We start from the raw sequence: 27,965 nt of genomic DNA on the forward strand, positions 1-27,965 counted from the left end.
TACAGTATACAGTATATATTGAAAGATATTTTCGACCCCACAGAATTCGTTAAAAAATAATCAGAATGTTATCTTGTATTAGTTATCCATACGTATATTTTTTTTCATCGGTGCCCGATTTCACATCCACTATTTCCAAATTGCGGTACCTGACTGCTCTGTTCCATAGCTAATTCTCTTGACCGATAAATAAAAATATAATTTTTACTTGTCAAACGTGACAGTTTGACGCAATACACTAATCTAACAACAAATGAGATGCGTTTGTTCATATAGACAAAAATATTGCAGCACAATTTATTTTAATCGTTTTTATCGTCATTTCCGCTTCGTTTTCACCAGAAACGTAAACAACTACAATGAAACTTGGGATGCCGGTCAGGATGACGCGCTTTATCTAGCCAAACCATTGTTATTTTAAATTACTATTCGGGTATCGTGTGAACCATTCATTGCAAATAAGCTTTTTAATAGACTATTATGGAGGAACCGTGGGATTTTGAATTTTTGTCCCGTATTTCTGACAGCTGTTTGTCGTTCCTGTCAGAATTTGTTCAGGACTGGCTTACGAACGACATGAGAGTGTCGATATTCAAAATTTTAGTCAGTTGGTTAATTTTTAGTCTTATCGCGATTCACTTCGCATGGAAAATTTACGGGAATACAGTGAACGATATGTATTACCGACAGGGTGAGTTGTTCGGCCTTCACAGTATGAAATGCTATTATCGTCATGCTAGCTAGGCCTGCAGGCTTCACTCTGTTGGTGTTGTGTTCAGGGACTGGACAGAACGGAGGAACTCCTGACACAGCGCCTCACCTCAGCGAATGGTAAGTGTTCGGACGTCCACGAAACCCCTGGCCTTGATCTCCTGGCTGGTACCAGAACCTCCCCATGAGAGAAGAAGCTGGACTGGAGTGTCGCTATTTGTCAAAGTGAATGGACACATCATGTTATTCTCTCAACATTAGCAGTCAAAGCTAGACATACCACTTCAGACAGCCAAGGAAAAGACGAGTACAGTATGTTTTGTCGTATGCATATTGTTTTATATACAGTATAAAACGTCATTTTTGTGTTAAATTGGCCAGTTTGGGATGAATAAAGTTAATAGTTAATAGCTTATGTTATCCTTACAGGGAAAATAGAGCCAGACAGACACCGAAGACTCATCAAGACTGACAGGACAGTGTTTTTGGACTTGATCCAGGACCAGGATTTGTTTACATCTCCGAGAGACATTGAATGCGCCTTCCAGTTTCGCCTCTGATAAAGACGTCTGACCTTCTGACCAAACGTGGTGTTCTCCATCCATACCAACAAGGGACACAATGACATCCAAGAAATAAAAACGTACTGTTGTGCATTTATTTTGCTCTTTTAGTTGCATAACTTTGATCGATAAAAACGTAATCGCTATTGCTTTGTGATTTTTTTAAATATTATTTATATTTCAAAAGGCTTCTGTACAAATAAGCAAAGTTGAAGTGTTTGTATATACATTTATGAGCCTGTATGAACACTGATTTGTAGATAGTAGACATAAAATGTTCCATTATTGCCTTAATTGTGTCAACAGAAAATTAAGTCAATAAAACACATTTGCCTGGTTATGGTTTTTGAAAACTATTTGTCAAGTGAAAGGTAAAAAGTTTTAAAAATTTAAAAATCTGCTATTCCATGCAGAAATAGTGTGCAGTTTTTCCATGAAACTTGACTCGTACCTGGTGAAAACAAATGTCTTCAAATCAATATAAATTTAGAATTCTTGTAGAATGAACCCAAACAAATGCACGTTGTGTATAAACCCCTAACATCACTAACAATCTGAAAATCATCAGTTTGTCATAACAGGTGATTTTACCGCAGATATCTAATGAAAAAATGATTAAGTTCTTAGAATACATTGAAACATTCAATTTTATTAGACATTCAATTCAGCATTAATAAATTGGTATCAAAATACATTTTAATGGCAGGGTAGAAATGATTTGCCCTGCTACTGTGGTACCTTTTACATGTATTGTACCATGAAAACATGCACAAGAGTGTCCTACCACAAATGGACCAGTAACATGAAACACGGTGGCCCTCCTGTGCCAATGTGAAGATGTTTCTACACAGCATGTCTGAGTGGCTTTGGAGTATGAGAGGTCTTGTGAATACTATTAGAATTTTGCATGACAACACAAGCCAGAAATTATGTTGCTGTCCTGACACCATTGAAATGTTAAGATATCCAAAGCAGAAAGCAACACGTCTATGGTATTTTATTAGAAGCACTTTTTAGGGTGACACTTAACATTTATACCTTTGTGATCAACACAAATCAGCATTAGGGCGAGAGAGGTTAGGCTTGTTGGCAGGAATCCTCTGACTAATGCTGGCAGCTCTGTTAGAAGTTTAACACAGTATCTTCTTGAAATTATACTTGAAATTATTCTAAGGATTAATAGAGTACATATGCAACAAAGTATGTATCAGGTATTGCTGGTGGGATTTGAAGCAGTTATTAGCTGCAACTATAAACTATTGCCATTTTAAAAAAACAACAAAGATGAAATACACAGGATCACTAAAATATAATAAACAATTCATTGTAAGTTGTCTTAACTAATTATTGAATGCACATCATTGTAAAACATTAAAGGGCCCATGTCCAATGTTAGCATGTGTTCATGACGTTTGGTGAAAAATACTGAACAGGACACCCTCTACACTCCCAGAAGGACCTTTAGTTTAGGGGACGGGACCCTTACGAGCCAATGGCATCTACCCGTCAAACCTTTTTTTTTCTTTTCGGATGTTGTTGCTGATGTCTTAACACTGATGAAAGTGAAGTCTGTTGTACTAACATGTCTGGAAAGAAGAAAATAAACTGAATAAACTAGTTCCACTTCTGGATACAGAAATTTAAAAAACAAAACAAAACCAACATGTAATTAAATGTTCCAAAATAGCAACAGGCCACACTTATAATAATCCGTTGCTATGCTTAGAAATTTTTATGGAAAAAATATTCAACACTGTCTGAGACATGCTCCTGAAATGAAAACAACCATTGGAATGAACTTCAATATTGGACATAAAAAATGTACAAATTTAAATCCTTTGGCAGTAGAAGGCATCTGTTCACAACTTGGACATGTTGAGAAAGTTGAATTTAAACCACCCTTATGTGACAACAAAGCGTAAAAAGGTTAAAAATACTTTTTAAATATTTTGTGTGTTGTACGAGTCTTAGAACTAGTTACAGTACAAGACAAAGTATTTCTTGAAATGTTAAATGTGGTCAGCTGTCGTAGCCAAGTGAACTCAGCAGAAAAACTATCGGCATGTTTTTGGGAAGATGAATCTCTAATTGAGGTACACAATGAGACGAGAAGTACAGCTGGAAGCTAATATAAACTCAGTCTGCAAGACCTGAAACTAAATGGACGATGTTGTCATTATTTATTAGCATAACACTGTCTGCAAATGTTAATATCTGAATGTCTGGTGTGATTTCATGTAAATTCAAAAATGTTTTACAGCTAAAGGCCAAAAAGGATACATCTACAGTACACTTTAAAGAATGGAACTGTAGTGACACGCCAGTTCAACAGAAGATACTGAATCACGTGACTTAAATCTTTAATTTTGTGTCCTCTGGAATTATGGCCTTCTTATAGGAATAGGTGGAATGAATAGTGCATGCACATCCATCACATTGGTGCATGTCAGACCTGGCATAAGTAAGTGACTGCCAGCAGAAAGGTGTGTAAAAAAGGTGTAAGAATCATTGTTGGAGAGGAAGTTTTCAATGTCCAGCCCTTGTGCTTGTGCTCTTTCATACAACCCAGTATCAATGACGGCTCCTGCTGCATCAGTGGGTCCGTCCTGACCGTCAGTTCCACCGCTCAGAAACATGGGACCATTAGGCCCCAGGCCTCTCAACTCCAGCGCTACTCGCAGCGCCAACTCCTGGTTCCGACCACCTCGACCCATGCCTAGCAGCTCAACAGTTGGCTCACCTCCAGCTAAGATGCATGTGGCTCCCCATCCTTCTGTACGCCCTTCATCTAACACTTTCATGGTACGACATAGATCCCAGGTCTCCACGCCTACCTCAGGCCCCAGGGTCAACACCTCAGTGGCAATATCTGGAGAAGGTTCCTCTTGGGAACAAGCAAAGCGGGCCAGGAGCCCATAAAGTCTGGCTACTGATCTTACATCGCCACACACTCCTGGTGCCAGCACCACAGGACGGAACCCGAGCTCTCGAGCCCGGCGACCTGCACACTTGAGGGCAAGGCTATTGGAGCCAATCACTGTATTAAAGACACGTCCAGATGAATCAGATTCCTTCTCTTTGTCTCTGGGACTGTGTCGCCCAAGAACATCCTTTACTGAGGCTGGTAGAGAGTTCAGAAGCTTGTAATGTTGAAGGACTGACATAACTTCCTCGGGCATGATCTCACTCATCACCGTGGGGCCACTGGCTATCAAGTCCAGTGGGTCCCCAATCACATCAGACAGTATCAGTCCAATCACCTGTGAAGATGTGATTAATGGAGTTAGTGAATGCTGGAAGGAGGTAATCTCAAAAAAGAGCTGATAAAGAAACATAGCTTACCTGTGCAGGGTGAGCACAGCGTGCGAGGCCTCCACCCTTTAACACAGACAGAGCCCGGCGTACGGTGTTCAGCTCCTGAATGGTGGCACCAGCAGCTGCTAGTTTGCGGGTAACATCCAGTTTCTCTTGTAAAGAGACTGGTGGAATTGGGGCAGGTAAAAGTGCAGAGCCACCACCTGTACACAGTTTCATCCCCCGTTTTATTAGCTTTTACATATCAAAGGTACAATTCTGTAGAGAAAAGGAACAAAAATGCGTTTTCTATCTTACCTGATATTAGAACAATCAGAAGATCCTTCTCAGTCAGTTGGGTAGCTAGCTGCCTGATCTCCTCAGCTGCATTCAGGGCATCAACATCAGGCAAATTGTGTTTCGCTCCCTCCATGACTTTGATGCAGCTGCTTTCTTTTAACAACAAATGTCTGTGATGGAAAAGAAACATGTTATTCAGCTGCTCAATCTTACCTTATGTGTACTGTATTACTTTTAAGTGGGTTAAATCCTAAAGAGTTTGCTTACTGTTTTCCATGTTGCTGTAAAGTCTTTTGAATCCCATTTGGCACACTTATGACTCCTTTCACCAAGTGATCACCTATAATCCTCTCTGCCTCGGCTGCCATGCCTAGCACAGCTTTTCCAAAGCCCACCAAGTGCAGGTTGTGTTTGAGTGAGTAATTTTGACCACTGATAGTTACTGAGTCCCCCTTGCGCTCCATACTCTGTCGGACCACTGTGTCCGGCTGCACAGCTTCCACTGCAGCTGAAAACACACCACGTGCCCGAGAGTCCATTGACATTTTGCGCTGCAAAGATTTTCTCCAGCTGGGGGGTGTCAGGTAAGGCCAAGGCCGGAACACGGCAAGAATACGGGCCATAGGAAGTCCGGTGGGTCCACGCAGAAATTATCTGAAAGGGTCCAAAACACACACCATGATTGACTCTCATTATGGGAATATTAAATCAGTGTGTTGTGCAGCTGCATGGCTCTTTGACTCAGATAAATACCCGATTTACTCCTGGATTGGAAGTTATTATTTTAAATGGCTGACTACAAGTAAAGAGATCACTACTTATTTCTTACAGTTATAAAACCTGGTTATATATTCATTTAAATTGTGCCGAATGAAGATTCATGAAGCTTCCTACCTGTGAGGGTTCCAAATGAGTGAAGTCTGTTCTGTGCTCTGTCTCTGCTGTGTTGCAACACTCTGACTAGGTAATCACATCAGTTGTGTATCCTGTGTGTAATTATTGACTTCACTAGGACCACGGTCGCCAACACACCACTGACCACTCAAGTTTGCATTTGTCAGCATGAAAAAAATGTCAGAAATTCTAAGGCTACACAAGTCTGGCTTTGTCTGTGTTGTGCAACATTTAAAACACAAAACAAATGTGTAGGCAAATGTGTAGGCCTGCTGAGTTGTGCTGTCCGTGTCATGACAATAGATAGCCAGTGGAATCTGAATTGTTGAAAACTTTTTTGGGATTAAAAAAACTATTTTTGGGGATATGTTTAAGTGCTATAACAGAACAAACTTTAAACTAAAACTAAGGCAGTCAGCGACTGCAACATCCCGTGACACCAAAGATCAAAGCTAGTGCTCTGACCTACTTTCATCTAGGGTCTTACTCCTGCCTTCTCCCTCGTCTTTCTATCTTATCCGGTTCCTGAGTGTACAAAAGTTGAAATTTGACCTTGACCTAGTTTTCTCAAGGTCAAGGTCATCATCTCATTTTCATCCACTTTGCTGCCCAAGTATTGTATTGTATTGTATTGTATTGTGCTTTTTGTTTCATCTTTCTATCTGCAACAGTTGTGAAGACATTTGGTGGACTATCGGACGGACGGACGGACAAACACACGAACACTAACAATTACATCACCGCTTTGAAGCGGGATGTAATTAAACTAGTTAAAGCAGTCTCTGCCTTGTTAAGGCCTGTTAAGAAATACAGTACAAATGCTTTGATTCACTTTTCTGCAAAAATCATCAGCAGGTATTTTGCTGAGGATTTTTTTGAGTATTTTTGAGGAAAAAAAGCGGGTAGGAGTTTCAGACAGTGATCACATATTTCCGGTGTATTTATTATTTTTTTATTAGTTATTTTTGTTTTTGTGGTTCGACACCAGTGACGTGCGGTCAGGGGAGGCTGGTGAGTCACGGCCTCACCTGCCATCATGAAAGAAAAAAATGGAAAATGGAATAAATTAAATGCTAATATTTATCAAGCGATGTGTATTATTGACTTATTTTCTGTTTAACGTCACCAATTTTAGGTTATTTTTACTCGCTGTATTTTCACATTTACCGCTGAAATACTGATCAGAGACCTGCGGTGAGGCACCAGCCAGCAGAGCCTCACCGTGGATTGCACAATAGCTCAGATAGCTGTGCTGGTAGCTATACAGTGAGACCGTAATGCTATCCCTTTATATGTCGCTATTAAAATGTTCAAACACGTTTGCTCCATAAACTAAATTCCCGTAATTTAGCTAATGTATATAATGTAGTGTGTTTTTTTGTCAACAGCTGCATGTGTGTAACGTCTTTCTTGACTTGATTGGTCCTGAAACCGCTGTGAAAAGGCACCAGGTGAGGCACAACAATACCCGGCCTCATGGATAGGGGGCGCTGGTGATCCCAGGGCTTCATCTTGGGACTCCTCGGCCGAAAAATAAGTGAATGCAGGCTACGATCTACATTAAGTCAAATGCAGCAATTACTTTTTTTCTGCTCGCCTATTCAAATAGAGGATCACATATTACAAACTGAAGGAAGATACGGACAATTTCTACAAACAAGTTATTGACGCGTTTGTTCAGAGGGAGCGGCGCATGGACTTCATTTACAAGTAAACCAGACATGTTAACAAGTAGGTGACAACATTACTTTTTAATCAAATATGCTTATTTGTGTGTTACAGTTGGTATGTAAATAATTCTGCAATGAGACTTTAACATAACCCACTGTTGTTAATTAAATGGTGAATAAGCTACACTGTAGGTTCATATTTTTGTAAATCTGATCGCGTGATCATGATGACGTTGGTGCCTCACCAGCCATGAACCTCACTGCACGTCACTGTTCAAAACAAATAAACTCATTCATTCATTCATCCATTCACTCCTTCGAATAAAGGATCAGGGCAGAATGAAAAACAAACAAACATGTGACTCGAGGCCTGTACCATAAAGCTTGATGAACCTAGCCGGGCTTCCTCTTACTTATCTGGCTTCACTTACCGAGACATCCACCCTCCAGATTTTCAGTACCATAAAGCCGGCTATCAACTCACTAATTCAATTCAGGCTTGTCCACTCTAGATCTGTGCTCTCACATAAAAAGGGCGGAGTTTGCTGCATGCGACCAATCACAAACATGCAACAAACCGGCCCAAGCCGCATATTTCACAACGGAGGAGCAAACAATAATAATTAATAAATACGAGCAATACAAATCAATAATCCAGGCAAAAAGCAACACAGTTGCAGCTGCCAGACGGCGCAAGGATCGCTGGCAAAAAAATCTCTGACTGTGTCAATGCGGAAGTTAGTGCCATTATAGTATTACTTCCCCACTATGACTGCACTTGTATATCTGACTACAGTAACATTTGTGTGTTCCATAAATGTATGTGTGTAAGACATTTTTTGTTATGGCATGTGATTGTAGCCCCCGCGACTTTATGAACAGCTCTACATACTGTGTTCTTCCCGAAGTTTTCGGCATCGCCAACAAAATACATAAAAGTACCTATGAATGAATGAATCAATCCATGATTTACTTTAACAAATTATTGATTAATGGCATTTTATCTGTGGCTTGCTTGTAACCCATCCAACAAGTGATTTAAGGACATCATAATAATTACGAACATCACTAAGAAATATATTAACTGTGGCAAAGAACCTCAGTGCAATGCACACTGTCTGTGGGACTGTCAGTGCGTGGTTGCGGTGCGTTCCATTACTGATGTAAGGCTCCAGCAGCTGACAGATGTAATGTAACCCCTCTCCCCAAAACCTGTACCTTTCGTACAGTGATTGTTCAGGCAATTTGAACGGATTACAGTGATCTCTAAATATTCTCTCTGCCTGAGCGCTCTTCGCACAAGTTGTGCACCAAGATCCACCGGGTTCTCGTAAAACGGACGGCCCATTTTCCAAGAGAACTGATTGGTCAGTAGGTGGGGCTGATATACCTGCTGAGCTCTGATTGGTCAGTAGGTGGGGCTGTTATACCTGCTGAGCTCTGATTGGTCAGTAGGTGGGGCTGATATACCTGCTGAGCTCTGATTGGTCAGTAGGTGGGGCTGTTATACCTGCTGAGCTCTTACCCTGAACTTATCCTGCTCCTGAGAGCAGGTTAGGTGTTTAGCATAGGTTACCGCGACAACGTAGCCTGATAGAAAGTCAGCCACCTTTATGGTACCGAAAAGCCTGGGTTAAACCTGAAATTATCTCGCTAAACTGTAATCCAGTTTTATAATCCAGCTTTATGGTACTGACTTTAGGTCACATGTCATGTGTTTATGCAGGACTAGTTACCGCTTGTTGAACGAGTTATGCAAATTCTACATAACTGTGTCACCAATGTGTCGGTAATTCGAATGTGGCTTTGGAAACAGACACTGAAAACCGAAAAACCGAGTAGTTATTTGAGTTTTCGTTTAAAACACAAAAGCTCCAATTGAAATGCAGGGCGTGATCCTTTTCAAAGCCAAAAAAGACGAACTTTCCTACAAAATAATCACTTTCTGTCTTGAGTAATAAGATTGAAATCACTCTACCTTCCAGTGTTCAGAGAAGCTGGTGCATTCTCCGACGTTTCCCTGTTGTTCCCGTCCTCCTCTCACACGTCCATTTTGTTTTTCTGCTGCAGTGAACTTTGGAACTCAACACAAAAACAGAGAAGAGGAACACCAACAACAGCTGACTCTCAGCGCGTCACCACAACCAAAGCGCGCTCTGCTGCAGGAAACCCGGGGACTGGCTCACCGGTAGCTCTGCCCGTCGATCAAGACCAGAAGTTAAATTACTTTCTTTTAATCGCCGACTTCCCTGAAAGTTAGTTTCCTGCGTTGAGCAATTTGCAGTTAAATTGTTAAGTCAACAAGAACCGCCCACAGCTCACACTCCTGATCAGAGGGATCCAGTGCGTCTCCGAACTGTCCTCAGAAACTACATTAACGCACAGATCAGCATCAGCGGCTGTCAACACAGACAAAACGTTTCCTATCAAGTATCTACAGTCAACAACATAAACGTTCTGTTTAGAAGACACTTCATGATGATTTTTAAACGAAAATTCGGGCGCTGGTTTCAAGTGTGTGAAAGATATTTAATTCTAGAGGCGACAAATGTGTGTGTTACTAAGGGCAGCCAGTCAAACTCATTAAACCATTCTGTCCCTCCGTCCACTGTAAGGCGCTCCTGGCGCTTGTTGATGACGACACGCAGCACGCTCTGTGTGTGTGTTTGTGTGTGCGTGTGTGTGCGTGCGTGTGTGTGTGTTGGAATTGTATGTTGGAATTGTTCCACTTTCTCAATTAAAATATTAAAATTTTGTTATGGACTCAAGGTCTAGATATAAAAAAACAAAACATTAAACATCAAAAAAATACTAAAAGATTCACAATAATAGAAAATAATAACAACTATATTCAAATATATACAGTGCATACACATGTATTTCATTTCTAAGCACATACGTATACAGATATACATCTGCACATACAAATTAAACCCTTACATATAAAGCACTATATAACAATGCCTCCACAGCGGTCACTGGTACCATGTTGTACTATATTTAATGCAAAAGAGGCATTCGATCACTCATTCATTTGTTCATTCGTTGGAGATATTAAGCCGACATATAAATTCCTACATGAGATTTCTTATCACTGATTGAAACATATTTATGCCTGCTGACACAGAGATTTCACTGGTACTACACTACACCATCTGAGATTGATAGTAATATTCTCATGGCATTATTATATGCAGCTTAAAGTCTGCAAATGTTCTTTTTTTTGTAATTTGGCACAAATGTGCTGTATATGGTGTACAACACCCTCTGAACAGAGACATCGTTACTCATCCGAACACATACATTGTCTGTAAATATTACCATCTGCCTTTTCCTCTGTAATGAATTGACCCGGACATTTTTTCAAAAAGCAAATTCAATTTCTAATCGTCAACATTTGATATGTTGCCTTTTTGACTTTTTAAAAAAAATATTTTTCTCGTTCATTCTGTTTCTATTCACAAACCTCCACAAACCAGCTTTTCAACAAATATATTCGTGTAATATGATCACAACAAATCATTGTGGAAAATGTCGTGACGTGGAGGTGTTCGGAGTTGCTTACCTCTCCATCATGGTAACATCACGTGGTTTGAGGGCAGCGTGCGAGCAAGATGAGAATGATGATGATGATGATGATGATGATGATGATGACGATGACGATGACGATGATGACGATGATGATGATGATGATGATGATGATGATGATGATGATGATGATGATGATGATGATGATGATGATGATGATGATGATGATGATGATGATGATGATGACGACGGCTGTGCGCGTCACCGTCGCTCCCAGGGCGGGGCTTGTGTCTCCCTCTGTACTCCAGTACATGTTAGGTGTTCTAGGCGGGCTTTCGGTGCTGTTCTTGAACAACTAGTGTAATTTGTTGTAATAGAAGTGTGGGGATCATCACAGTTCTCACACACACACACGGAGACACACACACACACACACGGAGACACACACACACACAGCCGGTCATCCGTTCACCGCGTTACACGCACGGAGGCCCGCTTCCCGCACTCCGACAGGCCGTCATGAAGCTGACGGACAATGTGCTGCGGAGCTTCAGAGTCGCTAAAGTCTTCCGAGAGAACTCGGACAAAATTAACTGTTTCGATTTCAGTTCGAACGGAGAAACAATTATTTCCAGCAGCGACGATGATTCGCTCGTCTTGTACGACTGCCAAGAGGGAAAGTATGAGCCTTTCTTCTTAATTACGAGTCCATTGTTAGTTCGCTAGCCTGTAGCTCCGCTAGCTGCTGCTAGCGAGGCCTGCTGTGTTGCTACATGGTCAGATGAGTGATTCCTCTACGTGAACGCAGGTTCTAAACGCATCCATATCTACTGTTGTGTTTGTGAAGTTAGGGGCTTGTTAGTTATTTGAAAGTGATATCCGTCTATTAAGGTAACCTGCCCTGGATCAGAGGGTATTGATGGTGGGGAGATCAATGAATCCCTGTGTCTGGCTTTATTATTAGACACACATTTGTGTGACATGACTGCTATTAAGAAATGGAAGCATCAAACGTGATGATGGGATTTCAGATAGCTTTCTTGATCTACGGTCATCCAGCATTTTGATGTTTTAGAAACAGCTTTGATTATTTAGCTTTTACTACATACATACAATACAATTTCCTCCGGGATGAATAAAGTATCTATGTATCTATCTATCTATCTATCTATCTATCTATCTATCTATCTATCTATCTATCTATCAATACAGTGCATCTTATTGAGACATGCAGCAGCATCATTTTTTATTACTACGTGACCTGAATGTCTAAGTTAAAGGTGTTTGGCATCAGTGATTCCTGCTATTTAGTTCATTGAGCTGTTTATTATGCGGCAAGAACAAATGACAAGCTAAAAAGTAGTTGCAGCCCCAAAGTAATCTGTTGGCATTGAAAGAACTGTTTAAAAAATATGAAATGACATTGTGGTTAGATCAGATTGATGGCCTTTAATGATTCAAATATTCATTCAGTCTTTGTTTTCCCCTCAGACCCAAGAGGACTCTCTATAGTAAAAAGTATGGAGTAGATTTGATCAGATACACACATGCTGCAAACACTGTGGTCTACAGCTCCAACAAAATTGATGGTATGTACACACAATCAGTGTTCATTCTATGTGTGTGAGATGGTGCACGAAGGGCATTGATTAACAGCCCATCTTGTCAAGCAGTCAAATGTTTTCACTGCAGGGCTTGACTTTTCCTCAGGTTGTAATTTTCTTCCACTTTTTCATAAAAACAGTAATAATTCATTTTTATGCCATCAGTTAACATAACTAGTATGAAGTAGTACACACTCCTGACTTGAAGCATCATCTTCTTGTCCTTTTGACTTCTGCATCCTCTTCTCTCACACCAACTACCTTCATGTCCTCTTTCACTACATCCATAAACCTCCTCTTTGGTCTTCCTCTACGCCTCCTGTCTGGCAGTTCAAAACTCAGCATCCTTCTATCAATATATTCACTATCTCTCCTCTGGACATGTCCAAACCATCTCAGTCTGGTCTCTCTGACTTTATCTCCAAAACCTCTAACATGTGCTGTCCCTCTGATGTACTCATTCCTGATCCTATCCATCCTGGTCACTCCCAGAGAGAACCTCAGCATCTTCATCTCTGCTACCTCCAGCTCTGTCTCCTGTCTTTTCCTCAGTGACACTGTCTCTAGACTGACCTGAAGCATTATAGATTCAAACGTTACCCTTGCATTCTGTGGATTTTAACGTTGTAGGATCATTAATATGGGGAATATAGATCTGACTATTTAAATGTGTTTGTTGATCTTTCCAGCTAGAGCCGTCATCCAGGCAGCACTGCGGTGATTTGTTTCACATATCTTTTTTTTTTAATCCTCGAAGGAAAATTAGTGCCACACTCTCGTTAGTGGAATCATGCATACAGTGTGTGTGTGTGTGTGTGTGTGTGTGTGTGTGTGTGTGTGTGTGTACGTACACAGGCCCTGAACCCACAAACACACACACACACACAGGGGGCCTGTACACATGCAGGGCAGGTAGTGGCGAGCAGGTCCTTCGTGGTGCGCCCAAATGAGCAACTTGTAAGGGGGGACAGCGCCTTGCTCAAGGGCGCCTCGGCAGTGCTCCGGAGGTGAACTAACACTGGCAGCTCACACTCTGGGTGTTTTTTGGGGGGGCGATAGCTGGAATCGACCCGCCGATCTTGGGAACTTGGAGGGCCCACTCTACCACTGAGCCACTTAAACCCATTAGCATTCTGAACTGTTTTGAAGGTGTCTCTGGTGAGCGATTGGACGGGGGTTGAGGTTTTCAGGGTCTTTTACCCCCGTGGACGACTGCTGGATCGCTGGAAACTAATTTCTCACTTTGGCCTGAGGTAGTTGTTTGTACAGTTTGAGGGTCTGAGATTCTGCCCCATACAGGAGCTAACTGTACAAGTGACTGCCTTGCCCACGGTTGAGTCAGTTCATCAGACTTGTCCAGAAACAACTTCATGTTTCAACGTCAGCTCCTGTTCGTTGTGTTAATGGTCATGTTTGAAATACTAACACGTTAACTTGTTGTTCTTAAAGATACTATCCGGTACCTATCCCTTCACGACAACAAATACATCCGATACTTTCCTGGCCATAACAAAAGGTAAGGAATGGATTTCTGCTGGTGTGTGTGTGTTACCTTGACACGACATGATGTTCTAATTGTCTGTGTTTTCATTTCCTCTTTTTTTTTTTGTGAGCAGAGTGACGTCTCTGTCCATGTCCCCTGTGGACGACACATTTATTTCTGGCTCACTGGATAAAACTATTCGACTATGGGATCTGAGGTCACCTAACTGTCAGGCAAGTATTGTTTTGGTACAGTTGGATGTGAACCCATTAGTGTTGCACTAAATTATTCATGTAGAAATCAATAATCTTTAAATTATTTTTCATCTTTTTTGTCCTCACCGATCATTACATATTGGGAATCTGGAGTGAATGACACCTCCATTATTATTCATCTTCGAACTTTAGGGTCTGATGCACCTTCAAGGGAAGCCGGTTTGCTCCTTCGATCCAGAGGGTCTCATTTTTGCTGCAGGGATAAATTCAGAGATGGTGAAACTTTATGATCTGCGTTCATTTGACAAAGTAAGAAGGAGTCGTGTTGAGAGTGAGATAGTTTATGATGAAAATTTGAGGTAAAAGCTTTGATTCCATTGGTAAATTCATGATCTTACTTGTCAACAGGGTCCCTTTGCGACATTCAAGCTACAGTACGACCGGACGTGTGAATGGACAGGCCTGAAGTTCAGTAACGACGGCAAGCTGATTTTACTTTCTACCAATGGAGGAGCCCTTCGCATCTTGGATGCCTTTAAGGGCGCCGTGCTACATTCCTTTGGGGTAAACACATGATTTGGAGCACTAAAATCAAACACTAAATTTATGTAGGCAAAAATAACTACTTATGGATGTTGTTTATTTACCAACAGGGCTACAACAATAGTAAAGGAGTAACACTGGAGGCGTCATTCACTCCAGATTCCCAGTTTGTAATGATCGGTGAGGACAAACACACTTTTTTCCTTGTCTTGCCCCAGCTTTGGAAATTGATTTACGCATTTTAATCCAAGAAACCAACATTTGGACTGCATCAGAAGCATAAGAATTCACAGTTAATTAGATTTAAAATTTTACCGAAGGCATCTGTAGACGGGTTTTTGTTTGCTTTTGTTTACAGGCTCTGAGGATGGGAAGATTCATGTGTGGAATGCAGAGAGTGGAATGAAGGTGGCGTTATTAGATGGAAAGCACACAGGACCCATAACCTGCCTTCAGTTCAACCCCAAGTTCATGACGTTTGCCAGTGCCTGCTCCAACATGGTGAGGGGGGTGTGTGGACCGTCATTAGATGGTTCAATGTGTTGGCATTGATTGTGTTTGAAAATTTCAGGACAGTTAACATTTCACTGACGTGATGTCACTAAACGGAATGTTTGGAACTAAATTATTTGCAATATGTGGACGGCAGTAGCTCTGTCCACAGGGACTTGGCTTGGGGGCCTGAGAGTGGTTGGATCAAGCCCAGCCTGTTCCACAGTGTGGATTGTCTGAACACTGCAGAGGTGCCTTTAAGCAATGCGCCAAAACCCAAAACCTGCTCCCAGCCTGCATGTCTACAGGACTGTTGCATGTGTGTGTGTGTGTGTGTGTATGCGTGTGTTCTCTCTCTCTCTCTCTCTGTATGGTATTTGCTCGTATGTCGAATTAAAAAAAAATGGGCAGAGCCGCAGCTCGTATCTCTAAAAACTCATATGTTTAGCAGCACGTACTGTATCTCAGAGTACTCCTGGATAAATATAGAGAAGTAAATATATACATCTATTAATCCCACTTGGGATTAATAGAAGTGTTTTAAATTTAAAAAATACCCTGTTTTTATTGTGCCTACAATGACTTGAAGCTGAAATCAGTTGTAATCAGTATTCTGACTGTATTGTCATCCTTCAGGCTTTCTGGCTCCCCACCATCGACGATTAAGGACGGTTCCTGTATCTGGTGAAATCAGTGGCCAGCAGGGGTCAGCAGAGGGATGCAGGAAGGGCATCCCATTCACTTCAAATTGTAAATAAGCAGTTTTCATAAATAGATCATGTGTCTACTTGTTTTTTATATTTCTATTTAACATTAAATTTTTCTTTTGTAAGATGTCAGTTCTGGTATCTTTATTGTATTCTGTGTAATATATATATTTCAAAATCACTTGTAGAGTTGTAACAACTATCTGATAATAATTTTAAAAATGAAATTCAAATGACTGAATCCATCCATACCTACTGAAATGTGAGTCTATTATTTAGTCTATATACTAAATAGTAATTGTATTAATCTGAAAACCTTTTTACACATATACACTCCTGAACAAAATCTTAATACCCTGGGAAAAATTAGTTGCAGGATTTTCATTTGGTAATGGTGGATTGCAACCAGGTTGTTAACAGAGCTTCAAAATAAGAAACAGGAGTCAACCACAGTAAAATTGTGGGCAATCTATTAAAATCAATATGTCAACTCAAACAACTAGAGCCAAATTAAGTCCAAATGGAAAAAATAAAGCCTTTGTTTTTGAATGTGGCAGGATTGTTGAGCTGCACAAACGAGAGTTCTTGTTATGCGCCATTGCTGCTGAGGTTGGATGCTGTAAGACGATCACTTGAAATTTTCCTTAAAAGATCTTGAGAGTAAGAATGCTGATATAGAGGATATGATGGCCTGTCCATAAAGACAGGCAGATCCTCGACACATCCTCGATCCTTATTGTTTCCATCTGCAGTCCAGTAATCATCTGTGACAGAGGGACTTGAAGAGCAAATATGTCTTCCCTATTCCACAAACTTGACTGTTTACACCTTGCAAGGGAGCACCAAACACGAAAAGGTGGAAGAATGTATAATTCTGAGTGAAATTTTAAACAGGTCAGTCCTGCTTCCAGTGTTTCTACCATGACAAAGACATCTGGAGATGTTTCTTACACAGTCCAGAGATCTGGGGTGCTTCTTCAGTGGAACAACAGATCTTTGGGTTGTGCAGGAGCGTCAAACTGCAGTTGGTTATTTGGAGATGTTGCAGCGGGCATATTGACAGGGACCTCTCATCAGGTCAACACTGCAGCTCACAACATCAACCTGATGATGGACGTCTTCCAGAAGAAGAACGTCACACTTTGGGGTTGGATTACAAGGGAGGAACAAGAAAATGGTTCATTTGTTCCTCTTCTGGTTGTTCTCACCAGTATCCCGGAAACGTTTGAATCAAGTGTGCCTAAATGGATTTTGTAAGCGATGAACAGGAATGGATGATCTACTCTACTAAGTCCCATTTTTGACACTTTAGTTTTGTTTTGGTTTTCTGGGCTATTGGTTTAAAACCTTTGCTCAGCTGAGGACCAGTGAGCTTTCAATAAACTTCCTTCTCTAAATTTGTCTGTTGCTGATGTTCTTCTCGTATTTTAATGCACCACCTCAAAATATGAATAGTCCCATGTCTTTAGATTGTATTCATCTCATTTATATCTTATGTCACAATGCGGGATTGGGCAAATGCTGCCAGCATCATAAACATCTGCAAAGTGACAACACGTGTGTGTCAATTAAGTTTGGTAAATTTCCAAAACAACATGTTTTTTCTGCCCTTCCCTGTAACAAGATGAAATTGATGCTTTGTGCCATCTCTGGCTCATAAACAGCTAAACTGGTGTTCCTGCCAAACACACATGGTAAAGTTTAAATGAGAAGACGAGTGACAGTCATGAAACAGAACAGCCACTGGAAAAGTACCAGACCTTTACAAGTTTACTTGCCTAAATGGAAGCAGATTGAATTTGCTCTTGGTTCACAAGTTGGTTATTAGGTTTGCAGGTCAAGATCTCTTCCTCCGCTCTGGGTCCTGGTGTGTGGTGGGGGGTTTCGCAGGACTGAGCAGTCTGCCAGTTGGAGCTAAATTTGGGAGCGAGGTGATCAGGTTCTCCCTCTGTGTGCACATGATCCTGTCCTAGTTACTTGAGCGATGTCCCATGTCACACCGTCATACTCTCTCAACAAGTCTGGACACGGACAGAGATGCTTCTCTCTCAGTAGTTGAAACATTTTGTAGCAATTAGAATTACAGAATATATTGATAACAGGCTTAATTATTATTTTCTAGCATAAATATTTTTGACCTGGTGCTGTGGAACTCCTCTCTTATCGCTGTCTGTCTTTCAAACCTCGTTACGACGCCTGGCAAGAGGAAAAGACTGCTGACTTGCCATGTTTCTAGCGCTGGTCGTGACACCAGAACTCAGGGAGTTCCTGGTCAGGGCGAGATGTGGAGCAGTGCGCCTCATCAAAGTGTGTATCCAGGAAGGTGAGTGATCTGAGACGTTGGACCAAATGGTTATGACCATGGGTAAATTATCTGTGAAACTGGATGTTGGATATAAATTATCCTCGATGTTTTTCTTTACAATCTCTTGGGCAACTGTTAAATCATTACAGAGCATTTCAAAGCATCCTCCTCTGGACTTGTCTTTGGATCACGACCCCATTCAGTGAAACAATGTCTGCTTGTGATCATGTGTTAATCTTTCTATTGGAATGAGCTGTGAACCAATTACTTTTCTTTTTAAACATTGATTTTTTTAATGCATGGACAGATAAAAGAATAACATTTTTGAGAACCCCCCCCCCCCACTAGTAGTTAAAAGTTCTGAGAAACAGAAAACTAGTATGGGTTTCATTTGTCACCATTATCTGTTGACCCTTTTTCTTCTTTGGCCTTTGAAGGGACCTGACCTCCATGTTGGAAATCACTGATTTTTTAAAATAATCCAAACATAAAACAGGACTCTGATGACTCAGAAGGTCTTCAGACCAGTCATGCGGTCCATTTTCCATAAGCTGTTTCTTCCTTAAACTTCTTACCTGCAAACATCAGCTCATGCGGTGTTTATAAAGGAAGAAATAAAAACTGTTGTACAAAGATTGTGCTTGTTTTGACACCTCTTGACTTTTTACGTCAACTAAGAAATTGATTTGTGGCTCTCAAATATACGAGTCACTATTTACAGCACACAACTGTTAAAAAAGACTTGACAAGGATTTACAATAATTTTGACAGGTTGTGTTTAATTCCAAGTGTAGGTAGTTGGGCGTTAATATATTTATGTCTTTTTTACTTAGTGTGACGCAAAAACACATGATTTCCTAAGGAAATCATTGTGTCATTAGCATTGAATCAATAGATCATATTCTAAAAATTTGATTCAAGTAGCACAAAATAACAGCCATCTTTGTTAAGATTAGAAAAAATGTAGAAAGAGGATAAAAATCTTTCATTGCTGTTGGAGAAATAATACTTTTATCATTCCGTTGTTTTTTCAGAACATGGCTGATGGGAGGCAGTATAATTTCTCAGATAACAGCGTGACTAAATTGCGTGTAACCATTATTAATAGCTATGACTTCATATCAAGGGATCACAAGAAAAAAAAGTTGGTAAACCACTACTGACTTTGTTCTGCTTCTAGGAAAGGAGGGTTGCGTCAGCTGCAGGAGAACATGCATTCAGAGAGTCGGCTGAGTGGCCTGTGATCATGCTCCGTGAGGCAATAAGGGAGGGGGGCTGATCTGTTTTTCAGGTGTAGGTGCTGATTCTTCTTAGGGTATCTGATCTGAATCAGGACAGATGAATGTGGGGACTTTAATGGACTAAAATATTACATACAGTATCTGGTCTTAACAAAGACAAGGTTGGTGCTGCGGCTCTGTCTTGCTGTCCAGTGAAAGCTCTGTGATCGTCCCAGATGTCACATGGCTATTTTGAGCCACATGTGACTTGACATGGTTGCTTTGTGCAACCCAGTGACACTCATGTTCGTGCCAATGTCAAAAGAAAAACAAAGTCTTTCTGCTGGTTTCATCATAGTTTGTTCGGTATACAATCATCCTCGTACCTGTCATGGTATTCATCCCCTCATTTTATGTAAGTGTGAGGAAAAAAGACAAAACACTCCTAAAGTGAGTCTTTTACGTGTTTACCACCGTCACGGCCCTATAAAGACTGAGAGAATGGCTCATGGAAAGTATGTGTGTGACCAGAGCTAGAATGTGTTGTGCCTCAGAATAGCATCAAGCCCCACGAGACAGTCAGGAAATCCCACTGCACCCCACAAGGACATCAAACTTGAAGAGTGTGGGTGTGTTTTATGCATTTTATTAAGACAAATTCTTAGCGTTGCTGTTAAAGAAATAGAGCAAACAGCGACAGCTCAAGGACTCTACGCAGACTGTCAGAGTGACTAGCTAAATGAGAATGTCTCTGAACCACAGAGCTCAAACAGCTTGACAACCAGTTAGTCATTAGGCAAATATTCTGCTAATCCAAACATGTTTCCGTGTCTAGCTTCAAATCAAATCAAAGATCCATTATTGATCCCAAAGGAAATTGGGGTGGCTTCTCAAATGTGTTCATTTAGTGCTTTTCCCTGTTATACATCAGCGTATCTCTAACACACATTTGGACTGTTTATCTCACCAAACAAAGATGTTTGAATACACCGTCATGAGCTTTAGAAAACTGTACAAAAAAGAGCTGCTGTTACTGCTTTCTGTGACTGTATAGACCAGGCAATTGATCTATTAATTTGGGTAATAGCTGTTGACCACCACAAATTAAGAGCTGACACTACTTCCATCCTGGACCAGGTCAGGGGTTTATATTTGTGTTTATGTACTAGCACAAGATAATGTGTAATTCATTCCTACTTGTGACTGCATACTGTGGTATAATTTACGTTCCACTGTGTGTCACTGTGTTCTGTGAAGGCCTTGCCACATATAGGGGGGGTGAGGCATGTGATGAGTACTGGTCTGATTTTCAGAGCAGCTGGTGCTGGGGGCCTACAAAGAGCCAGAAAAGAGGTGGGACCAGGATTACGATCGCTTCCTGATTCCTCTCTTGGATGACATGGAGCCCTGCTACATCTTATACCGCCTCGACTCCCAGAATGCACAGGGCTACGAGTGGATCTTCATATCGTGGTCTCCTGACCAGTCTCCAGTATGATGTTTCTATATTCTTAATTCAACAAAATCCATGTTTCCTATATAATTTTAAACATTTTTGAAGCGGTTTACATGAATTAAACCAATTCCACTAAAAGACAGCAACATTATACAAACAGTTCATATGTTTCTTCCCTCTGACGGTCGCAGGTGAAACAAAAGATGTTGTATGCCGCCACTCGGGCCACAGTGAAGAAAGAGTTTGGAGGTGGCCATGTGAAGTACGAGATATTTGGCACAGTTGAGGTTAGAACAATTTCAGATCACTTCCATCACTATGACAGACTGTTGAATTGCATTTCATGGAGTGTTTTGTTGTTTTGTTTGTACCTCTAGGAGGATATCTGTTTGCTGGGCTACCAGCGGCATGTGTCTTCCTGCTCAAGTCCTGCCCCGCTCACATTAGCTGAGCAGGAGCTCCAGAGGATCAAAATCAGTGAGGTGAGAGGTCAAAAGCCCAATCCCAATATTTTCAGGCCACAAAGTCTTGGGCTGAGGACCGGAGGGTGGCTGGTTCAAGGCCCATGAGCACCAATAATATTTAGAGTGTAAACTAGCCGTGGAGAGGTGCCAGTTCACCTCCTGAGCACTGCTGAGCTGCCCTTGAGCAACAATGGTTCCCTTACAAGTTGCTCATTAGGCACACCCAAGAAGCTGCCTGCTGCACTACCTCCCCTTAATCTGCATGCCTACAGGCCCCTTGTGTGTGTGTGTGTGTGTGTGTGTGTGTGTGTGTGTGTGTGTGTGTGTGTGTGTGTGTGTGTGTGTGTGTGTGTGTGTGTGTGTGTGTACAGGCTTGTAACACACACACATATATATATACAGTATACACGTGACAGATTACAACAGAATCTAGAGTGGAAAAATAATTTCCCTGATGGGGAATCAGAAAAGTTCAATCCTTCTTCTTCAGAACTGTGACAAATTTGTGGGATTATCATAATAATGTAGCTGCAAATGAATGTGAAACTGGTGAAACTGGATTTTTGTCATAAGTGCATTAGAAAAAAAATAACCCTCATTGTTTTTATATGCAGTTTGTCTTGTTTTTGTCAACTATTTGTTCTGTCTTGCAAATGAAGTTAGATTCATCCCTAATTGACAAAAACACTCGAACACATGGAGAATTAAAGCTTAATTATCCGTTACATGTCAAAAACTGTTCATTCATTTGGTGCCCCCCTCAGGTGAAGACGGAAATCAGCGTGGAGAGGAAGCACCAGACGCTTCAGGGCCTCGCCTTCCCCCTGCAAGAGGCAGCTAAGAGGGCCCTAAAGCAACTCGCCAAGAAGTGCATCAGCTACATACAACTGGTGAGCCTGAGGAGTTCATATGAGAGTGACGTCACTGTATTGTTCAGGCTCTGGCTTTATATTGTAAGCATGTAAAAGTTTAGGTGAACACACTTTGACTTTTACAAAAGTAAACACTCTATATGTTGTGTTTGTTCCACTGTGTTCCAGAGGCTAGATGTGGAGAAGGAGACAATCGAGCTGGTCCACTCCAACCAGACAGAGACACGCGATTTGCCCTACAGCGTTCCCAAAGACACTCCCAGATACCACTTTTTCCTTTATAAACACTCCCATGAAGGAGACTACCTGGAATCTGTTGGTATGTCTCCAATGCTTGTAATGCCAGCAAGTTTTGCAGGAAGGATTCCAGTATTTCAAAATCATTTTGGTTATTCATGATGCCTTAACATGAATAAAAGCCACTTGTGAGTCGTGTGTGATATGTCATCACAGGAAATTATGGATTTGAATTCTATACATATTGTTATGTAATATAGTCTCACTGTTTAATTGAAGTCTATATGCAAGGCAGGGCCAATATATATAATTTGGTATTATTTTTTAGTATTATTCATATGTATGTCAGAAAATTCAGAAAATAAATAATTTGTCAAACATTTGATTTAAATACAAATGTAATATGTAAGTAAAAGTCAAATTTGTTCTTATTCTCTCTCCTTCACAGTGTTCATATACTCCATGCCAGGATACAGCTGTAGCATTAAAGAACGGATGCTGTACTCCAGCTGTAAGAGTCGACTACTGGAGGAGGTTGAGAAAGATTACCATTTGGAAATTGTTAAAAAGGTGGGTGGATGAATGGATAGAAGAAACTTCACACAGGTCAAGTCTTATGTGTTTTTTCCCCCGATTTCTGTATCTTTGTACAAATAACTACAATGTTGTTAAATAAAGGAACGTCAGTATGACGAGGAGATTCTTAACAGTAGTAATGGACTCAGGTGATTGAGACTTTCAGCAGAATTACATATTGTGATATTGTTGTACTGATAAAATATAGAGCTTTTGTTAGTGGTGATTTATTTTCAACATGTGTGGAATGGATTCTATATTCATTGTCATCATATGCATCAACATGCAGCTGGAGATTGATAGTGGAGAAGAACTGACAGCTGAGTTCCTGTATGATGAGGTCCATCCCAAGCAGTACGCTCACAAACAGGCCTTCGCTAAGCCCCGAGGCCCAGCAGGAAACCGGGGACACAAGCGCCTCATTAAGGGGCCAGGAGGGCCCATACAGAACAGTTAAAGTCGGACACACCATCTTTTTTAGTTATGTCTGCAGTTCCAGTCCTTCCCCGTTCTCCATGTCCTACCAACTTGTCGTCAGGCTCAGAGGAACACACACAGTGATGGATTTCCTCTTTTGTTTGAATATTGAAATTATTATCCTATCCAACAATTATTTATTTGTTGAAAATATTCTGATAAAACATCTGTTTTCCTCATATACAACAAATACGACACAATATATATGCAAACACACCTGCAGTAGCTGTATGCTGCTTCTGGATTGGTAATTCACCACCAGATAACTCGGTCCTCATGTAAAACCTCCAATACTCGTTTTGTATTAACAGTATTTGTAAGAAATAAAAAAAATGTGACGAACAACTGAATAAACTCCTTTATACTGTGGGATTATACCTGCTTCAGGCTCAAATAATTTTTTTGAGTATTTAATGTTATTTACACTGAAATACTTCCTTATGCAATGCAGATAAAGACTCTCCAGGGTTAAAACAGACACAGTCTAGCCGAATAATAATCAGATTTTTTTTTTTCTGAATCTCAGGGCCTCTGCTTTGGTCAGCATAACCAGCAAGGTGTTTGTAAAACTGAACATGCTCTGTTGCACCTGCATTAAAACCATTCACAAGGACTTCAAACATTTGTATCCTGAGTATGCAGCATGTCGTCACGGTAAAGTTGCAAAAACTTTCTTAATTACTGGCAAAAACTCTTTTAATCCAGAATCTGTGTCCATTTTTTCAAGCCATTTCAACAGTTACACAAGCTTTAAGACTTGTTTGTGCAGATTCTGTGTCTGAAACATCTTCCCTCCTCTGCTGCATCTTCAACATGCCTCTGCAGCATACAAGAAGATAAAACCACAACACCAAGGTGGAATTTCAAGTTACAACAATGATATGCACACACAATTCTAACAGTTCTGCTCTCTCTGGACAGTTTGTCAAGAAACTCTGACAGTTGATTGGTGGCATTAATGGTTTAGTGTTAAGAATAAATCAGAATGAATGACCATGAAATGTCTGTAATAAATTTAATTTCTATTAAATAGTTTGAATATTTTACTGAAACCATCTAATCGGACCACCACAGTCAGAAGGATTCATCCACTGAGGATCACAAACCTCTGCGCTAACAATCCAAAGCTGTGAAGTAAGTGGCTGAAAATGTCTGTCACATTTTAAACACTGCATTCAGCAACCTATCTATCTTTAGCAGAAGGCGGCTTCAGTCTGCAGTCTTTTCTCCAGGCATGTTCCTCAAGAACAAAGCACAAACACAGACGACTGCTTCCACTAAAACAACGTGCTGATTTATGTTTGTGATTCCAGGCAAGTAGAGCTTTTCTCAGAATCTTCAAAAGTGCCGTTCTGTCTCAATGCTGGTACAAGACAGCAATTATTCAAGAAGGCAATTATTCACCTCACATCTTCTGATTCAGCTCTGGGATTTAATATGATCACACAGACAAGGAACATAGAGTACATGGAGTTTATACAGTACGTACAGTAAATATATAGTGAGTGTGGTGTTGTTTTGTGGAGTGTGAAGCAGAAAGGCTCTATTGTGCTCAAACCGCCACACAATGGAAAAGAGTTGGGACAGATGGAAATGTTTATTGGATGTAGCGCAACAGCTTTAGGACATATAATATTTTTTGTAACTTTTCATATATCCTGTCTGCTTTAGCAGGTACAGTAAGACCATGTGTTGGAAATCATTTATAAGAGTATTCCGCGTGAAGCCGGAGTATATGTACACACTCTGAAACACCAAACCATTTTCACATGTGTAATTATCATAAAGTGCAACCACTAGAGCAACGACAAAACACACACAAAACCCATTTTTGATCATTTCACTTATTGTTCTTATTACTGATCATAACTGGGAAGAAAAATGTCACAAATCCCTTTGGATTCAATTGTCGCCGAAGGACATAATGCAAATCCAAGAAAAGACTGGTTTCTGCACACTTCTAATGGATCTGTCATTAAAAATTTACCAGGGCAAGTACTGTATTTGATTTAGAGGGGCATTACATTTTTAGATTTATTTTTCCTCATTGATAATAAACCAAATATCTTATGAATGGCTAAAAAACAATGGTGAAAATGTGACACTGGGCTTATGTATTTTTTTCTTTGGTAGATTTTACAGAGAACATAAAAATGAACCGATATGGACTAATTAAAATGAGCGCATATTAATTTTCTTCATGAAAATATTGCCCCATGAGACTTAAATTATTAAATTCTATTTGAAATAACTTCAACATGTGGCTGATGAATGTGGAAACTGATTACCGTGTACCATGCCAATTGTATTTACAGAACAATACGGAATACTGACGACTGGCAGTTTAAAGAATTTATTTACTTGAATTCTGTACCATCAGCTCACATAGAAAAAGATCATTAGTGGTGTACGGTGGCACCACTAACTGGCTCAAAGATCATAAGTCAGACAAAAGAGAATTCATTAGGCAGTTTATCAAAGCACCAGTCAGGAAGTGGAAGAAGGAGCAGCCCAGTTGGTTTTCTTAACTTTTGGTTCTGAGGAGAACTAAAGGTTAAGACATCACTGAATTCAGGTGACAAGACAGCAGTGTCCACTGGGCATGTTGAGCACCAGGAGAAAACAGATAAACACAGGGAAACATGCTTGAGTAAACATCACCCGGTCTGAACACTGAGACTGCCATGACAGTGGAACAATCTGAGAGTGGTGCTGAATCTTCTACAGACTTAATCGCAGTTGGGAATCAAGTGACTATAGTCAGCCTGTCGCCAGGATCAGCCATGGCCCATGAAGGGAGGAGCAGCGCCAAGAAGCAGTCGAGGAAAGGAGACCCAACATGAGCAGACGTGGCCCTCACATTTCTGTTAATAATGGATCTGTTCACCACAAACTGTTTACTTGAACACTCAAGGAATTTTAATTCTTGCCATTAAAATGACACCATTAGTTTAAAAAAAAACATTTTAATTGAAATAACAAATAAGAAGTAATAGTCGGCAATCACCATCAGCATGGCTGATATTCTCTAGATTATATACGTAATGTTAAAAAAAATGAATCAATGGAATTACCCCACCAAAATGAAAACATTCAAACCAGTCACACAATGTTTTCTAATTATTTTTCAGTGGAGTAAATGCATGAAAAAGTGAGTTTGTGATTTTCTTTAAGATATGCTAATGTTTTAATAAGCTAGATGTGGCTTCATGACCGACTCAGGCCCTGTTGTAATGTGTAACATGTGATTTTTTTTTATTTTTTTTTAATACTTTGTTACCAGTTTGAAGTTCAGTGAAGAAAAAACACGTAATAGGCGTAAAAAGGAAATTGAAATACGCACATTAAAAAACAGACTATGTGTTCACCCACGTGCAGAAGTAATTGATGAGAGTCCACAAGACTTCTGAGAAAAAGCTCATTTCAGGATTTCTGTGCTGAGATTCAGCTTTTCAGGATCAGCTGGTTCTAGTGAATGTGGTTGTGATTGTTAGTGTCAGCTTTGATTCCAAACTGGTGTGAGAGACAGCTGGCTTTTATTATATATATATATATATATATATATATATATATATATATATATATATATATATATATATATATATATATATATATATATATATATATATATATATATATATATATATATATATATATATATATATAAATTGTGTTATTTCAGCTCAGGACAAATTGTTCTTATGTCAATGCACTACTAATCCAACACAGCCTTGCATTCAGCAACCAGGATTTATCTCGATCCTGTTCATGAAAAGAAAAATAGATAGAACCGCGTGGGAATTCCTAGACAGGTTGGTCCGGTTACAGATAAACCAGCAAAACAAGATTTTTCGCAGAGGTTGACCTCTCATGTCTCAATCGCCGACTAAACCAATGGAAATTCGTCAACCCATAAATCAATGTGAAACGCGCGTTAACAAACAAACCTTGAGCAAGGTTACATTTTCTCCAAACACTGGGTTGATTTAGCCCATTTTTCTTCACTTTATTGTCACAACAACAACTTTCCTCCTCGGACATAATTACTCCCACAAAACCTCCGAGAAAAAAACCTATGTCCGTGTTTTTCCACCGGGATCGAGGGGAATCTTTATTACTGGAAACAGCCTGTGCGCATTCCTATTATCTTTAATGTTGAGGCGGCGAATTCCCAGAATGAAGGCTGTGTCAGGGCCGCCCGGCGGGGCGGAGTCAAACCTGCAATTATTCCTGGAAAGCGGATAGGGAGAAGCTGCCGCGCGATTCCTAGGAGCGCGCGCCGGTTCAGCGAAAGCGCGAGCCACCGCGTGAAAGCAGAAGGGCAGCGGGGAGAGCCGCCGCTCCGAAGGAAAGC

General features: G+C 40.5%; 4 protein-coding genes across 7 annotated transcripts; 3 read left to right on the plus strand and 1 right to left on the minus strand.

Annotated features, from left to right (window-relative positions):
• The first annotated feature begins 241 nt into the window (after positions 1–241).
• Positions 242–1,605, plus strand: tcta (T cell leukemia translocation altered). Of its 3 annotated transcripts, none has more exons than XR_011035372.1 (3): positions 242–691; positions 780–936; positions 1,141–1,605. XR_011035372.1 is itself a non-coding variant. In XM_068314750.1 (3 exons), the coding sequence occupies exons 1-3, from the start codon at positions 481–483 to the stop codon at positions 1,181–1,183; spliced, it is 306 nt and encodes a 101-aa protein (XP_068170851.1). In that variant the 5' UTR covers positions 244–480; the 3' UTR covers positions 1,184–1,605. The 3 variants fall into 3 exon arrangements, 1 of the variants encoding a protein (XP_068170851.1); XR_011035371.1 differs by having other exon boundaries at positions 244–691; positions 780–1,023; XM_068314750.1 differs by having other exon boundaries at positions 244–691; positions 780–831.
• A 304-nt stretch (positions 1,606–1,909) lies between these two features.
• Positions 1,910–10,071, minus strand: glyctk (glycerate kinase). The gene is made up of 5 exons (XM_068315107.1): positions 9,411–10,071; positions 5,136–5,522; positions 4,887–5,038; positions 4,617–4,792; positions 1,910–4,534 (listed from the first exon to the last, which is right to left on the minus strand). Exons 2-5 carry the CDS (start codon positions 5,489–5,491, stop codon positions 3,656–3,658), a joined length of 1,563 nt encoding a protein of 520 aa, XP_068171208.1. The 5' UTR covers positions 5,492–5,522; positions 9,411–10,071; the 3' UTR covers positions 1,910–3,655.
• A 1,177-nt stretch (positions 10,072–11,248) lies between these two features.
• On the plus strand, positions 11,249–16,136 carry wdr82 (WD repeat domain 82). Its single transcript, XM_068314762.1, has 9 exons — positions 11,249–11,640; positions 12,452–12,549; positions 14,014–14,080; positions 14,181–14,280; positions 14,455–14,571; positions 14,671–14,826; positions 14,916–14,985; positions 15,164–15,306; positions 15,934–16,136. Exons 1-9 carry the CDS (start codon positions 11,480–11,482, stop codon positions 15,961–15,963), a joined length of 942 nt encoding a protein of 313 aa, XP_068170863.1. The 5' UTR covers positions 11,249–11,479; the 3' UTR covers positions 15,964–16,136.
• Positions 16,137–17,846: 1,710 nt separating this feature from the next.
• On the plus strand, positions 17,847–23,986 carry twf2 (twinfilin-2). 2 transcript variants are annotated; one of them, XM_068314760.1, is made up of 8 exons: positions 17,847–18,327; positions 20,843–21,021; positions 21,177–21,272; positions 21,363–21,467; positions 22,214–22,339; positions 22,490–22,640; positions 23,007–23,128; positions 23,424–23,986. In XM_068314760.1, the coding sequence occupies exons 1-8, from the start codon at positions 18,231–18,233 to the stop codon at positions 23,589–23,591; spliced, it is 1,044 nt and encodes a 347-aa protein (XP_068170861.1). In that variant the 5' UTR covers positions 17,847–18,230; the 3' UTR covers positions 23,592–23,986. The 2 variants fall into 2 exon arrangements, with proteins under 2 accessions (XP_068170861.1, XP_068170862.1); XM_068314761.1 differs by having other exon boundaries at positions 17,947–18,327; positions 20,848–21,021.
• Positions 23,987–27,965: the final 3,979 nt, after the last annotated feature.

Source organism: Antennarius striatus, chromosome 5 (genome assembly GCF_040054535.1).
Source record: "Antennarius striatus isolate MH-2024 chromosome 5, ASM4005453v1, whole genome shotgun sequence".
In the NCBI taxonomy this organism is placed as follows: domain Eukaryota; kingdom Metazoa; phylum Chordata; class Actinopteri; order Lophiiformes; family Antennariidae; genus Antennarius; species Antennarius striatus.